This window comes from Dendrobates tinctorius, unplaced genomic scaffold, assembly GCF_039654945.1.
Source record: "Dendrobates tinctorius isolate UK_male_01 unplaced genomic scaffold, ASM3965494v1 ptg000177l, whole genome shotgun sequence".
Taxonomy (NCBI): Eukaryota; Metazoa; Chordata; class Amphibia; order Anura; family Dendrobatidae; genus Dendrobates; species Dendrobates tinctorius.
Window position 1 is genome coordinate 1031378 of NW_027361844.1, and position 15222 is coordinate 1046599.

The 15222-nt window shown below is 43.3% G+C and overlaps 1 protein-coding gene across 2 annotated transcripts in view; it reads left to right on the forward strand.

Moving 5' to 3' along the window:
• The window catches only part of TYW5 (tRNA-yW synthesizing protein 5), a 39141-nt gene extending 24567 nt beyond the window's left edge, over positions 1-14574 (forward strand). For both annotated transcript variants that reach the window (XM_073551442.1, XM_073551443.1), the window contains exon 9: positions 13416-14574. In XM_073551442.1, the coding sequence (XP_073407543.1) occupies positions 13416-13672 (257 nt within the window). In that variant the 3' untranslated portion in view covers positions 13673-14574. The remainder of the gene's footprint in view (positions 1-13415) is intronic.
• Positions 14575-15222: the final 648 nt, after the last annotated feature.

A 15222-nucleotide genomic window follows, 5' to 3' on the forward strand; every position in this document is an offset into this window, starting at 1 on the left:
TAAGTATGCAGTCATTCTATGTGACTGCAGATATGAATCCTCCCATCATATTCACTGGCGCCATAAGCAGAAGGACCTGTGACTGCAAGTATGCAATATGCGTACTTCTGGCCACATTCCAACTAGATGGGCACAAGTGTACAGTGCTGTGCAAATTAATTGAGACAAAGCATTTTTTTAAGTAAAATCGTAAGTTGGTTACCAGTCAGTGATTCAAACCAGTTTTAATTGCTTTGAACAGGCACTCACACCTGTTCAAAGCAGTTAAAACTGGTTTGAATCACTGACTGTAACCAACTTACGATTTTACTTAAAAAAATGCTTTGTCCCAATTAATTTGCACAGCACTGTATTAAGTGAGCCTGGAAAAAGTCTAGTTGGAATGTGGCCAGGAGTATGCATCTCCTATACTTGCTGTCACGTGACTGACCATTCCGGTGCTAGCACGCAGTGCACACGATCTGAGGATTCACAAGCGTGAAGTCACATAAAGTGACTGCAGCCTTATAGATTAAGACTGGACAGCCCCTTTAAGAGAAGAGATACTAGGAAAACGCTGTGTCACATTTTGATGGGGGTGCCCAAGCTGTTACATGCCACTGTATATTGGGCTGTGGGCTTCTTCACTGACACGCTGAAGCACGTAGCTGTTGGATGTAGGCCCCTTACAAAGAATTGAAGGATGCACAGCTTGCATATAATGTTGGGGTGCATCATCACGCATCAAAATAACTATGTAGGCAGCTTGACCAAATTTTTATTCCTAGATTATAATTGAAGGGTTATTTATGATTAAGAAAATAATCAGTAAAGCTATTATAATCTATAAAAATGGCCATAAATATACCATTTATAGAGTCAAGTTTTGTTTCACCTTAAAGAAACTAATGCTCCCCCTACAGTTTTTGTAATATTCTGTAAAATGCTGTTTTCTAGACAAGATATACTGGTGGAAACCAGACCTCTTGACCGACTTTGAGACATAATGAACCTTGAAAATTAATGATGGTTATATTTTTCTTAAGCTTTGCTAGTTATTACTGATGTGCAGCATTCTTTGGTAAAATCATTCTTTGGTATGGGCATGCACAAAGACTCCATTGCTCTGAGATAGCATTTTGACTTTAACCCCTTAAGCCCCAAGGGTGGTTTGCACGTTAAAGACCGGGCCATTTTTTACAATTCTGACCACTGTCCCTTTATGAGGTCATAACTCTGGAACGCTTCAACGGATCTAGGCGATTCTGAGAATGTTTTCTCGTGACATATTGTACTTCATGTTAGTGGAAAAATTTCATTCATATAACTTGCGTTTAATTGTGAAAAAAATGGAAATATGGAAAAAAATTTGAAAATATTGCAATTTTCAAACTTTGAATTTTTATGCCCTTAAAATAGAGAAATATGTGACACAAAGTAATTACTAAATAACATTTCCCATATGTCTACTTTATATCAGCACAATTTTGGAAACAAAATTTTTTTTTATTAGGTAGTTATAAGGGTTAAAAGTTGACCAGCGATTTCTCATTTTTACAACAAAATTTACAAAACCATTTTTTTTAGGGACCACCTCACATTCAAAGTCAGTTTGAGGGGTCTATATGGCAGAAAATACCCAAAAGTGACACCATTCTAAAAACTGCACCCCTCAAGCTACTCAAAACTACATTCAAGAAGATTATTAACCCTTCAGGTGTTTCACAGGAGCAGAAGCAACGTGGAAGGAAAAAATTAACATTTAACTTTTTAGTCACAAAAATGATATTTTAGCAACATTTTTTTTATTTTCCCAAGGGTAACAGGAGAAATTGGACCCCAAAAGTTGTTGTCCAATTTGTCCTGAGTGCGCTGATACCCCATATGTGGAGGAGAAACACTGTTTGGGCACACAGCAGGGCTCGGAAGGGAAAGAGCGCCGTTTGATATTTTTAACCTAAAATTGGCTGAAATTGAAATCGGACACCATGTTCCGTTTGGAGAGCCCATGATATGCCTAAACAGTGGAAACCCCCCACAAGTGACCCCATTTTGGAAACTAGATCCCCTAAGGAACTCATCTAGATGTGTGGTGAGCACTTTGAACCCCAAAGGGCTTCACAGCAGTTTATAACGCCCGGGCGTAAAAATAAAAACATATTTTTTCCACAAACATGATAGTTTAGTCCCCAATTTGTTATTTTCCCAAGGGTATCAGGAGAAATTGGACCCCAAAAGTTGTTGTCCAATTTGTCCTGAGTGCGCTGATACCCCATATGTGGAGGAGAAACACTGTTTGGGCACACAGCAGGGCTCGGAGGGAGGGGAAAGAACGCCATTTGATATTTTCAACCTAAAATTGGCTGAAATTGAAATCGGACGCCATGTTCCGTTTGGAGAGCCCATGATACGCCTAAACAGTGGAAACCCCCACAAGTGACCCCATTTTGGAAACTAGACCCCCTAAGGAACTCATCTAGATGTGTGGTGAGCACTTTGAACCCCCAAGAGCTTCACAGAAGTTTATAACGCCCGGGCGTAAAAATAAAAAATCATATTTTTTCCACAAACATGATCGTTTAGTCCCCAATTTGTTATTTTCCCAAGGGTATCAGGAGAAATTGGACCCCAAAAGTTGTTGTCCAATTTGTCCTGAGTGCGCTGATACCCCATATGTGGGGGAGAAACACTGTTTGGGCACACAGCAGGGCTCGGAAGGGAAAGAGCGCCGTTTCACATTTTCAACCTTAAATTGGCTGAAATTGAAATCGGACGCCGTGTTCCATTTGGAGAGCCCATGATACGCCTAAACAGTGGAAACCCCCACAAGTGACCCCATTTTGGAAACTAGACCCCCTAAGGAACTTATCTAGATGTGTGGTGAGCACTTTGAACCCCCAAGTGTTTCGCTAAAGCTTTTTAATGCCCGGGCGTGAAAAAAAAATATTAAATTTTTTTTCCACAAAAATGATCTCTTAGTCCCCAATTTGTTACTTTCCCAAGAGTATCAGGAGAAATTGGACCCCAAAAGTTGTTGTCCAATTTGTCCTGAGTGCGCTAATACCCCATATGTGGGGGAGAAACACTGTTTGGGCACACGGCAGGGCTCGAAAGGGAAGTAATGACATTTTGGAATGCAGACTTTGATGGCATGGCCTGCGGGCGTCATGTTCCGTTTGCAGAGCCCCTGATGTAACTAAACAGTGGAAACCTCCCACAAGTGACCCCATTTTGGAAACTAGACCCCCTAAGGAACTTATCTAGATGTGTGGTGAGAACTTTAAACCCCCCAAGTGTTTCGCTAAAGTTTATTGCCCGGGCGTGAAAAAAAAATATTATTCTTTTTTCCACAAAAATGATCTCTTATAAAGCTTATAATGCCCGGGCGTGAAAATATAAAATCCTATTTTGTTTCCACATAAATTATTTTTAGTCCCCAATTTTTAATTTTCCCAAGAGTAACAGGAGAAATTGGACCCCCAAAGACGTTGTCCAATTTGACCTGAGTACGCTGGTACCCCACATGTGGGAAAAAACTGTTTAGGCACATGTCGGGGCTCGAAAGGGAAGTAGTGACATTTTGGAATGCAGAATTTGATGGGTCTGCTGGCGTCATGTTCCGTTTGCAGAGCCCCTGATGTGCCTAAACAGGAAAAAAACCCACATGAGACATCATTTTGTATACTGGACCCCCAAAGAACAAATCTAGATGTGCCCCCAACTACACTAATGTAAATTAATAGTGCATGGAGGTGTGGTACAATTTGAAGCAATCCTTCATACACAGGCCAGGTTTTTCGGGGCAGGTGTCGCACTGGTAAATGGTGTCCTTGCGTATTCCCTTTTTGTAACACACTCGGCACCTTTTTTGCGGCTTACCTTTTCTACCAGTTGGCGGGACCACCCCCGGAAAATGCTGACCTGGTACGATACGAGCACCTTCAGTTCCGGAAGTACTGGGACCCGCTCCTTCCTGAGCGCCAAACATCAGGGCCTTAACCACTACCTCCTGGAAATGAAGGTACGACGTATCGGTGGGGTGTGCACATTGTGACAGCAGGAATGCGTTGAGCATTGCCATTTGTACGATGTGCACGGCCAGCTTTTTGTACCACGCCCTTGCCTTTCTGAGAGCATTGTATGGTTGGAGGTATTGATTGGAGAGATCAACGCCCCCCATGTTTTTGTTGTACCCCACTACACAGGTCGGTTTTCTGACCTGTGTGGAGGTACCCCGTACAGTGCAGAGGGTGCTGCCATCACCATGTATGGTGGTGAAGAGATGGACATCCCTCTTGTCCTTGTACTTGACCACCAGCAGGTGGTCGCTACATTGGGCTCTGCTCTCACCTTTTCTGAGCATCTGCCCAAGTAGCGTCTTCGGAAGGCCTCTCTGATTTTTGCGGACAGTACCGCAGGCTGCGGTACCTCGTGCAGAGAGGGATTTGTAGAGTGGGATGCTGGTATAAAAGTTATTAGTGTAGAGGTGATAACCTTTATCCAGCAGTGGGTGAATCAAATCCCACACAATTTTCCCACTCACTCCCAGGACAGGGGGACACTCAGGGGGTTCAATCCTGGTGTCCTTTCCTTCGTAGACTCTAAACCTGTGAGTGTACCCTGAGGTACTCTCACAAAGTTTGTAGAGTTTGATTCCGTACCTGGCCCTCTTACTGGGCATGTATTGATGGAATCCGAGCCTTCCCTTGAAATGGACCAAGGACTCATCCACGCTGATGTTCCTTTGGGGCACGTACACTTCAGCAAACTTTTTGTTGAAGTGTTCGATGACCGGCCGAACTTTGAACAGACGGTCAAAGTTGGGGTCATCTCGTGCGGGACACAGTGCATTATCGGTATAATGCAGAAACTTGTGGATGGCCTCAAAACGTGTCCGGACCATGACCATTCGGAACACTGGAGTGTTGTATAAAATATCAACACTCCAATATTGCCGAATTTCCGGCTTCTTCAGTATCCCCATGTGGAGGACCAGGCCCCAAAACTGCCTCATTTCAACTGCATCCACAGGAGACCAGTTGGAATATGTTGAAATCGGGTTTCCGCCAAAAATTGACGAGTGTACAAATTAGTTTGCTCCACCATGAGGTTAACATAATCCTCAGAGAAAAAGACTTTGAAAAAGTCTATTTCTGTGAGGCCGGTGGTGTCAAACTTGATTCCTGATTCTGCCACAAAATCAGGAATCAATGGCTCGTAATTTTCGGGGGGCGAAGTCCATACAGGGTCTACTGAATCAGCTTCGGGCATGGTGGGCGCTGCCTCATCTTCTGTCCTGGAGCGTCTGCTTGGCGGTTCCGCAGGACCCGAGGAAGAAGATGAGGAGGGGGAAGAGGAAGAGGATGAAGAATCCGAAAAATAAAGAAAAGTCGGATCGTCATCCTCGCTATCAGTGTCGGAGGCAAGGTAAGAATATGCCTCCTCCATTGAATAGCGCTGTTGGGACGAACGCGACGGGCGGGACATTTTTTGTGAAAGTGGTGCTTGGGTGTACTTTATTTACAACTATGTGTAAGTGTGGGGGAGCTAGTGATTGGTGCACACTATCCTGTAAAGAAAAAGCTAAAAGAAAAAAGGAAATGGGGAGAAAAATACCTGTGAAAAGAAAAGTCTAAAACAGCAGGCCCTAGCTCTGATAAGTGAACGGTGTCACTTATCAAAGTTCAGTGGCGGCTGCTGGGTGTGCGTACAGGTGTGGTGCAAGGGGGGGTGAAAAAAAGGAAATCAGCAGGCACAAGCTCTGATAAGTGAACTATGACACTTATCACAGTTTGGCGGCTGTGCGATGCAAATAAGGAGTTGGCGCTAAGGGGGCTGCTAAATGTGCGCACAGAGGCGGTGCAAAGGGGGATGGAGGGGGTAAAAAGTGGGGGAAGGGGGGATGAAGAGAGATCGGACAGGGATCAGGGATTAGCACTTACACTTGTAGTTAGGTGGCACAAAGAGGGGGTGAAAAAAAAGGAAATCAGCAGGCACAAGCTATGATAAGTGAACTATGTCACTTATCACAGTTTGGCGGCTGTGGGATGCGAATACGGAGTGGCGCAAAGGGGGCTGCTAAATGTGGGCACAGAGGCGACGCAAAGGGGGATTGAGGGGGTAAAAAGATGGGGAAGGGTGGGGATGAAGAGAGATCGGACAGGGATTAGCACTTACGCTTGTAGTCAGGTGGCGCAAAGAGGGGGTGAAAAAAAAAAAGGAAATCAGCAAGCACAAGCTATGATAAGTGACCTATGTCACTTATCACAGTTTGGCGGCTGTGGGATGCGAATACGGAGTGACGCAAAGGGGGCTGCTAAATGTGGGCACAGAGGCGACGCAAGGGGGATTGAGGGGGTAAAAAGAGGGGGAAGAGGGGAAGGGTGGGGATGAAGAGAGATCGGACAGGGATTAGCACTTACGCTTGTAGTCAGGTGGCGCAAAGAGGGGGTGAAAAAAAAAGAAATCAGCAAGCACAAGCTATGATAAGTGAACTATGTCAACTTATCAAAGTTTGGCGGCTGTAGGATGCGAATACGGAGCTGGCGCAAAGGGGGCTTAGAGACAAAAAGCAAGCACGAGTGTTGATTGGTGAACTACGTCACCAATCAACGCTCGGCGGCTGCTAAATGTGCGCACGGAGGTGGCGCAAAGGGGGGGTGGAGGGGGGTAAAAAGAGGGGGTAGGGGGAAGGGGGATTGGGGGGGATGAAGCTAGATTGGGGGGGATGAAGCTAGATTGGGGGGGTGAAGCTAGATTGGGCAGGGATCGGGGATCAGACAATACTTACAGTTGTAGGGTTTTCTTTCTTCTTTCTTTAGCAGGTATTGTGATGCTACAAGCTGCTGTGGCACCACAATACCCAGCACACCAGGAGATCCAGACGTATGACCGCTCTCTAGGGAATCCTCAGCTAGTGTGAGGACCCCCTGCAGAGCTGTCATACAGGTCACAGGCAGGTCAGGGGCAGGTCACAGAGCGGTCACATCGCTGCTGTGACCTGCCATTGGTGGGATCGAATGATAATATCGATCCACCAATCCCTGCACTGCCTGGTGACCATGGCAACCACCTAGGATCGGAGCTCACAGCTCCGATTCAAAGGCAGGTCATGCCCAGGTCACCAGGAGGGCACAGAGCGGTCACAGAGTGACAGCTGCTGTGCCCTGTGGTTGGCGCGATCGCCTATCTAATCGATCGCGCCAACCAGCTCCTGCAGGCCCTACTGGGCCTGTTTCAGGTCCCTGCCTAGGATCGGTGCTAACACAGCACCGATCCGGACCGATACTGGTAGGGCAGAGCGGCGGTATAGCGCCGCTGTGCCCTGCGATTGGCGCGATCGATGCGATCGGCGATCGCGCCAATCCGGGGGGGGTTTTGCCGGTGCCTGGCGTTACCAGGCATCAGATCCAGGATTGAGTACATCGGTACTCGATCCCAGCCTAGCACATCATTGTTTCAGCCGCGCCGATTGGCTGAAACAATGAGAAGCGCTGTGATTGGCTGTTTCGATTTCAACAGCCAATCACAGCGATCGAGAGGAAGGGAGGGCAGCGACAGACCCCTGGATGCCGAGGCCATCTACCATAAGGTAGGATGGCATCGGAATTTTAATGCGATCATCGCGACTGAAGTCGCAATGTCGCATTAAATGCCATGATGTACTATCCCGTCCCTGGGAATTAAGTCCCAGGGCACATGGACGGGATAGTACGTCTCATGGCAGAAAGGGGTTAAACAGTCATTTCACCAGTTTTAACACGTGAAACTCGCCATGTCATGGAATAGTGGCTGCAGAGCTGGATAAAATATAGTTTTTCTTTTCTAAGTTCTCCTCTCTGTTGCGGAGATTTAGCTTGTAAAGTTCAAGTTAGAATTTATGTTTTCAACTGAGCATTTCCAGAGATGTGTCTCTTGTGGTGAGTATTTGTTATCTATCATTACAAACACTTCCAGATGTCATAGAATCGTAGAGTTGGAAGGGACCTCCTGGGCCATCTGGTCCAACCCCCTGCTCAAAGCAGGATTCGCTAAATCATCCCAGTCAGATGTCTGTCCAGCCTCTGTTTGAAGACTTCCATTGAAGGAGAACTCACCACTTCTCGTGGCAGCCTGTTCCACTCATTGATCACTCTAACTGTCAAAAAGTTTTTTCTAATATCTAATCTGTGTCTCCTCCCATTCAGTTTCATCCCATTGCTTCTAGTCTTTCCTTGTGCAAATGAGAATAAAAATGATCCTTCTACAATGTGACAGCCCTTTAGATATTTGTAGACAGCTATTAAGTCTCCTCTCAGTCTTCTCTTTTGCTAACTAAACATTCCCAAATCCTGCAACCTTTCATCATAAGACAGGGTTTGCAGACCGGTCACCATTCTGGTCGCTCTTTTCTGAACTTGCTCCAGTTTGTTGATGTCTTTTTTAAAATGTGGTGCCCAAAACTGGACACAATATTCCAGATGAGGTCTGACCAAAGAGGAGTAGAGGGCAATAATGACTTCACGTGATCTAGACTGTATGCTTCTGTTAATACATCCTAGAATTGCATTTGCCTTTTTTGCTGCTGCATCACACTGTTGACTCATATTTAGTCTGTGATCTATTAGTATACCCAAGTCTTTTTCACATGTGCTGTTGCTTAGCCCTATTCCTTCCATTCTGTATATGCTTTTTTCATTTTTATTGCCCAGATGTAGTACTTTGCATTTTTCCCTGTTAAAAACCATTCTGTTAGCTGCTGCCCACTGCTCCAGTTTATTTATATCTTTTTGAATCCTCTCTCTCTCTTCTCTAGTATTAGCTATCCCTCCTAGCTTTGTGTCATCAGCAAATTTAATCAGTTTACCCTCAATACCTTCATCTAAATCGTTGATAAAGATGTTGAACAATACAGGGCCCAGGACAGAGCCCTGTGGTACCCCACTTGAGACATTCTTCCAACTGGATGTGCAGCCATTTACGACCACTCTTTGGGTCCGATCACTAAGCCGGTTATGAATCCACCTAACAGTTGCCTTGTCCATTCCATACTTAGTCATTTTTTCAATAAGGATTGTATGAGATACTTTGTCAAATGCTCTGCTGAAGTCAAGATATACTATATCTACAGCATTTCCTTGATCCACCCAATCAGTGATTCCGTCATAGAAGGAAATTAAGTTAGTCTGACATGACTTATTAATTACAAACCCATGCTGACTCTGTTTAATCACTTCATTCTTATCCAGGTACTGACATACATGTTGTTTAATAATTTGTTCAAAGATCTTTCCTGGTATAGAAGTCAGACTCACCGGCCTATAGTTGCCTGGGTCCACCTTCTTCCCCTTTTTGAAGATAGGAACAACATTTGCTCTTCTCCAGTCTTCTGGGACTTCTCCTGTTCTCCAAGAATTTTCAAAGATTATGGAGAGGGGTTCAAAAATTTCTTCTGCTATCTCCTTCAGTACTCTGGGGTGTAGTTCATCTGGACCTGGAGACTTGAATTCATTTAGGTTAGCTAAGTGTTTCCTCACTATCTTTCTGTTTATAGATATCCTGGATTCTTCTATTCCCTTAATAGGACAGTGAAGAACAGTTGATGTTACATTTCCTTTCTGAGAGAAAACAGATGCAAAATAGGAATTTAAAAGTTCGTCCTTCTCAACATCCTGTCTTACCATTTCATCATTTTCATCCTGTAAAAATCCTATAGCATCTTTGACTTTTCTTTTACTTTTGACATATCCCCAAAATACTTTATTATTGCTTTTGACATCTCTTGCAAGCCGCAATTCATTGTCAGCTTTACTGATCTGATTTGTGCCCTGCAGGTTCTGCAGACATCATTATATTCTTCTTTAGATGTGCCTCCCTCTTTCCATTTTATAAACATTTCCTTCTTCCTTTTTAGCATGTGCTTAAGTTCTGTGTTCATCCATCCTGGTTTCCTTAAATGCTTCCTATTCTTCCCTCTTTTCGGAATTGTTAACAATTGTGCTTTGAGAATTTCATTTTTCAAGATTTCCCATCCTTCCTGGACATTTTTGTCTTTAAGGATATCCAGCCATTGGGTCCCTCCAATTCTCTTTCTGAATCCCTTAAAATCTGCCTTTCTGAAATCTAACCTTGAAGTCTGAGTCTTCACAGGTCTTCCTCCTCTAGTTATCCAAAATTCTAAAATAGCATGGTCGCTACCTCCTAGGGTCCCAGCCACGTTTACCTCCTCAACCATTTCCTCCCTGTTTATAAGGATTAGATCCAAGGCAGCAGTTCCCCTTGTTTTTTCCCCTACCTTTTGGATGATAAATTTGTCAGCAAGAGAGGATAAGAATTTCCTTGACCTGTTAGTTTTGCCTGAGAGAGATTCCCAACAAATGTCTGGATAGTTGAAATCTCGCATGACAACTATGTCATATTTTTTGGAGAACTTGGCCATTTGATGCATAAAGAGTTCATCCATATCTTCAGCTTGCACAGGCGGCCTGTAGTAAATGCCTACAATGGTGTCCTTTCCATTGTTCTGTCCTTGTATTCTTACCCAAACAGTTTCCACAGAACTCCCAGTCTCTGAAGCTGTGACCAGCTGACTGTTGTAAGATAAGATCTGTGTTTGTATACATAACCTCATAATTATTTCTACACAGCAGCTGTAAAGATCAGTAAGGAGAGAAGGGCGTGTTCTTTTCTCTCGTGCATGACACTTCCTGCTTATGATTGGTCGACCTCATTTAGTGGAAGAAGTTCATGTCCTCAGACAAATCTCTAGTAACACCCAGTTGAACTATAGCATTATTTAGAACCTAATCTTCATAAAAAAATATTTTTGCAACAAAGAAGAGAAATTAAACCTACATTTTACACAGCTCTGCAGCATTGAATGATGTGGTAATTTTAAAGAAGTACACTCACTAACTTTTTTGTATTCATTGTACATGCATGTAATATATACGGCGAATATCTTAATATACTCACCTACCACTGCTTTCTACGGGATCCAGTGTTGTTCTTTTCTGCTTCTCTGTGATGTCATTGCTCTGCAGACTCTCTGGGTCACACTGCGCTCTGCGCGTGAAGTTGATTTTATAATGTAAGCCTGTGGAGCGTCAGAACAAGGCTCCATAGGCTTTCATTGTAAAATCTACTTCCAACTCATGAATAGTGCATAGAACGAGCTGGCTACTTGCAGTGACGTCACTCAGAAGCAATGACTGGTCCCCTAGCATGTGGCTTCTGTTCACCATTGTACACCACCAATGATTACATGTTTTGGGATTTTGATCTGTGAGCATCCTTTTATATTGGCCCAGGTGGCCACCTTGTGACACTATTTGGTTGCCGACACTTATGATACCCGTATAAGATTGTTGGGGCAGTGTGCATTTATTGGTTTATTACACCCACAGCTCTAGCGCGGCGTCTTTTCTCCCATTATCTATTCATATTTACACAGTGACAGAACAGGCACAGAACCAGCGGCTTGAGCTTATATCTTGTATCCTGAGAGTGCCAGTGTGTTTATACTTTTTGTTTTCACATTTGACATTTACTCCTTATTAAAGTGTTCAGTTGTTCTTAAAATAGTAAGGGTATGTGCACACGTTGCAGATTTATTAGGAATCCGCAGTGGCTTTGCAGTACAATTTTAACCTATGGAAAAAAAGATTTGCTGTGCACATGCTGTGGAAAAATCCGCGCGGAATCGCATCTTTTTTTTCCCGCAGCATGTCAATTCTTTTTTTGGTTCCGCAGCGTTTTTACACCCATTCCATAATAGAAATCCGCAGATGTAAAAACGCAGGCCAAATCCGCAGGAAATCCGCATCAAAAAGACCTGCGGATTCTGCCAAGAGGTGCAGTTTCCGTGCAGAAAATTCCGCACGGCAATCTGCAATGTATGCACATACCCTAATACTGTTCTTTTGTATACAGCTCGTTGCCTGCTGCTGGCTAACATGTAAGCACTGTGCTGAAGCTGACAGTATCAGTGCATTTCTGGCCAGTCTCAAAACAGTGCTTACAAGCTCAATTGAAAAAAGCTTGGAATCACTGTGTAATGGTCAACGTGTGACTGGACACAGCGCCTCCAGCAAGGCGAATTTATGACACACGTGACCCTGGATACAGCGCCTCCAGCGGGGCGAATTTAAATAATACCGGGACGTGCAGCCGGACACACCGCCTCCAGCTGGCGAATTTAAAAAGTACACGTAAAACTGGATACAGCGCCTCCAGCTGGCGAATTTAAATAATAAGGGGAAACACAGGAACAATTACAGTGGTGGGCCCTGTAATAGGAAATAGGGACGTGGAGACCTCCTGAGCTCCCCTGAGGCAGCGTCCCTACACTCCTTACGTTCCCTATACAGGCTCCGCACCTGTCGCCGCACGCGAACCTTATGCCCTGACTCGCCCTGAACCTAGTCCCTCGCTAGGGCATTGGCCGGTGCGGAAACTAATCCCACCACTGCACTAGATCACACATAAGGAAAGTCACAAACAGGGGAAATAGAAAACTTAGCTCTCTCTGTGCAAATGCTCCAGCACAGAGTCCAGCAACCGACTGCAGCCTTCCTCCTGAATAGCTGCCACCAAGTTCAGTCAGCGCTGCAAAGAACTCCCTTCTGTGACTCCTTCCACACCAGGACTCAGACTGAGCTGAGCAATCTCTCCAGCTCCTTCCACCACCAAAGTTGGTTGCAAATGAACAACTATCACCAACCGTGATTGAATACCCTGAGACTCATTTATAGAGCCTCACACCTGATTTGTAATTACAAATTAAACCTACCACTAAGGTGCGATACCACTCCCCACCACCGGGCAACTTAGAATGAAAGACACCACGTGTGATAATTCCAATGGCCACCGGGGGCAATCACGTCACACTTTGCACTTGACAAAGTAAAAAAAATTCACTCTGTCCAATTTAAAACTGTCAGATCATGACACACTGCTCATGTTGTGCTGCCTAGTAACGGTTGCAGTCTCCAAGTTGCAAAACTAAAGGAAAAGTGTTATTAAATTTTTCAGCCACTCTTGAAATATTAATAAGCAGTAAATTGCAAAATTGCTTGGATTTACATGCCCCATCCAATAATATCCATTTATGAAGATGGGAATAATTCTTTACATTCAGTATTACATTTTTTTTTAATCTCTTTATATGTTTATATTGTTTAGCTTTTAGTACAATAGCATTTTTTCTCTTAATATAGACAGGCCGCTATAACGCAACCTTAGGAGCACTAGGATAGGCTGGGCTTATGAATACATAGACTCCTTAGATAGCTTTGCTTCATTGACTCCACTGCTTTATATAAATATAGTTTATTTTCTCCCATGTTTCTATAACATAATTTTTCTTTAAATTATAGCCATGAGCATGTCTTTTTATGTGGTAGTAACTTTCCCTATAATATGTATGAAAATAATCTTACTTATTCTTATTGGTCTAGCCCTCTGGTTTCACAATACGGTTGCTGAGGAGTTTGGAGTTGGAGTAAATGTCTTTTGGAGGCATCTGCCATCTGACTGCTACGATCAAACAGATACGTACGGTAACAAGGACCCCACAGCTGCCTCAAGAGCAGTGCAGATTTTGGATCGCGCACTAAAGACACTTGATGTATTGCCTGAAGAATACAAAGATTTTTATGCCAGGAAAATGGTAGTGCGGATACAGGATAAAGCCTACAGTACCAACTATGAATAACATTTCTTACAGACTGTAGAAGTTGAATCCCCCCTTTTACAACCCCAACAATTTTCTGCTGCTCTATTCTCTTGAAAAGGATAGTAAATTTATAACAATAGCCATAAAGAAACTTTCAAAGTGGCAAAAGTGTGAAAAGGTGGCTTTTGGCATTCAACTTTCTTTGGGTATTTTTACACTAATTACAGTGTTTTCCTGTATAGTAGCATTGAATCTCAGTTGGCTTACTTTTTTTCTACATCCACAAATGCATCAGCATGTTACACGCATGCACGTATAATAATAATACATTTTATTTCTATAGCGCTGACATATTCCGCAGCGCTTTACATTTCAGAGGGGACTTGTACAGACAATAGACATTACAGCATAACAATAATCACATAGATCATAACAGATGCCAAGAGGAATGAGGGCCCTGCTTGCAAGCTTACAATCTATGAGGAAAAAAAAGGGGAGACACGAAAGGTGGGTGGTAACAGTTGCCCTGATTGTATGGACCAGCCATAATGTTAAGTGTGTAACAGTACGGATGCAGAGGGCTAATGGATGTTTAAAGCACGTATTATTCAAGCTACACACTGAAACGCGTAGACTGTGGATCAGCAAGACGTCAGAAGTGACGCTCCTTCAACAGAGCAAACCGGAAGAGGAACAGTTGCCCTGTTGACGTGATGTCAAATTGAAGCCACAGAACTGCCTGTTGATTAGGGACTACCTGCCTGTAAATTCTTAGCCCCATAAGAATAAATCCCCAAAAGTCCTGAAATAACCCATTTAAATACTTAATTTAAATATCTCATTTCTTATTAATACATTCTCAGCTTTGTCCAAAGACTTTTGATACAGTCCTATTTTCTGGAATTTAAAACGAATTAAACACCAGATTTTTTCTTTTAAAATGTAATGTGTTTTTATCACATGTAATAGCTGTTATTAATTTTTTCTATATCTGCTTAAACTGTTTTCATGGATTTTTCATTGCAAATTATGATGATTACAGGATTGGTAATGTGAAAAAAGCTACAAAAAATGCTTCAGAACACGTTGCAATTACCATCACGAGTTTTTAATCATAGAAGAAAAACCTAAAACAGACTTTGGAGCAAAAAGCTACTAAATACACCATATTTGAAGTATGCTGCTTTCGGAAGAAATAAACAACAAATCACCTAAATGATGCATATCAAAACATGGTTGGGCACATTAATCAAAACTATCTAAAAAGAGAAACTTAGGTTCCTATGGACAAGATTTTCAGTTAGACAGGTTTGATAAATGGGGCCCATTATATGTAGATTTCAATGTATACTTTAATGGGTATGTATCATTTAAATTTATTCAATCACCCATGACAGCACCATGAGAGAGGGGATCCACCCACCAAAGACTGGAAACCTACAGGCTAAAAAAGCAGCACCTCTCTCCCGCATCAGTGGGTTTCCTGTCCTTGATGGGGGAACCTGTGACAGATTTACCTGTTGAAGATGGGCAAAGGATTTAATCTTGCACCAGCTGGCCAGCTAGGCAGGGATCCCTTCTGTGACTCG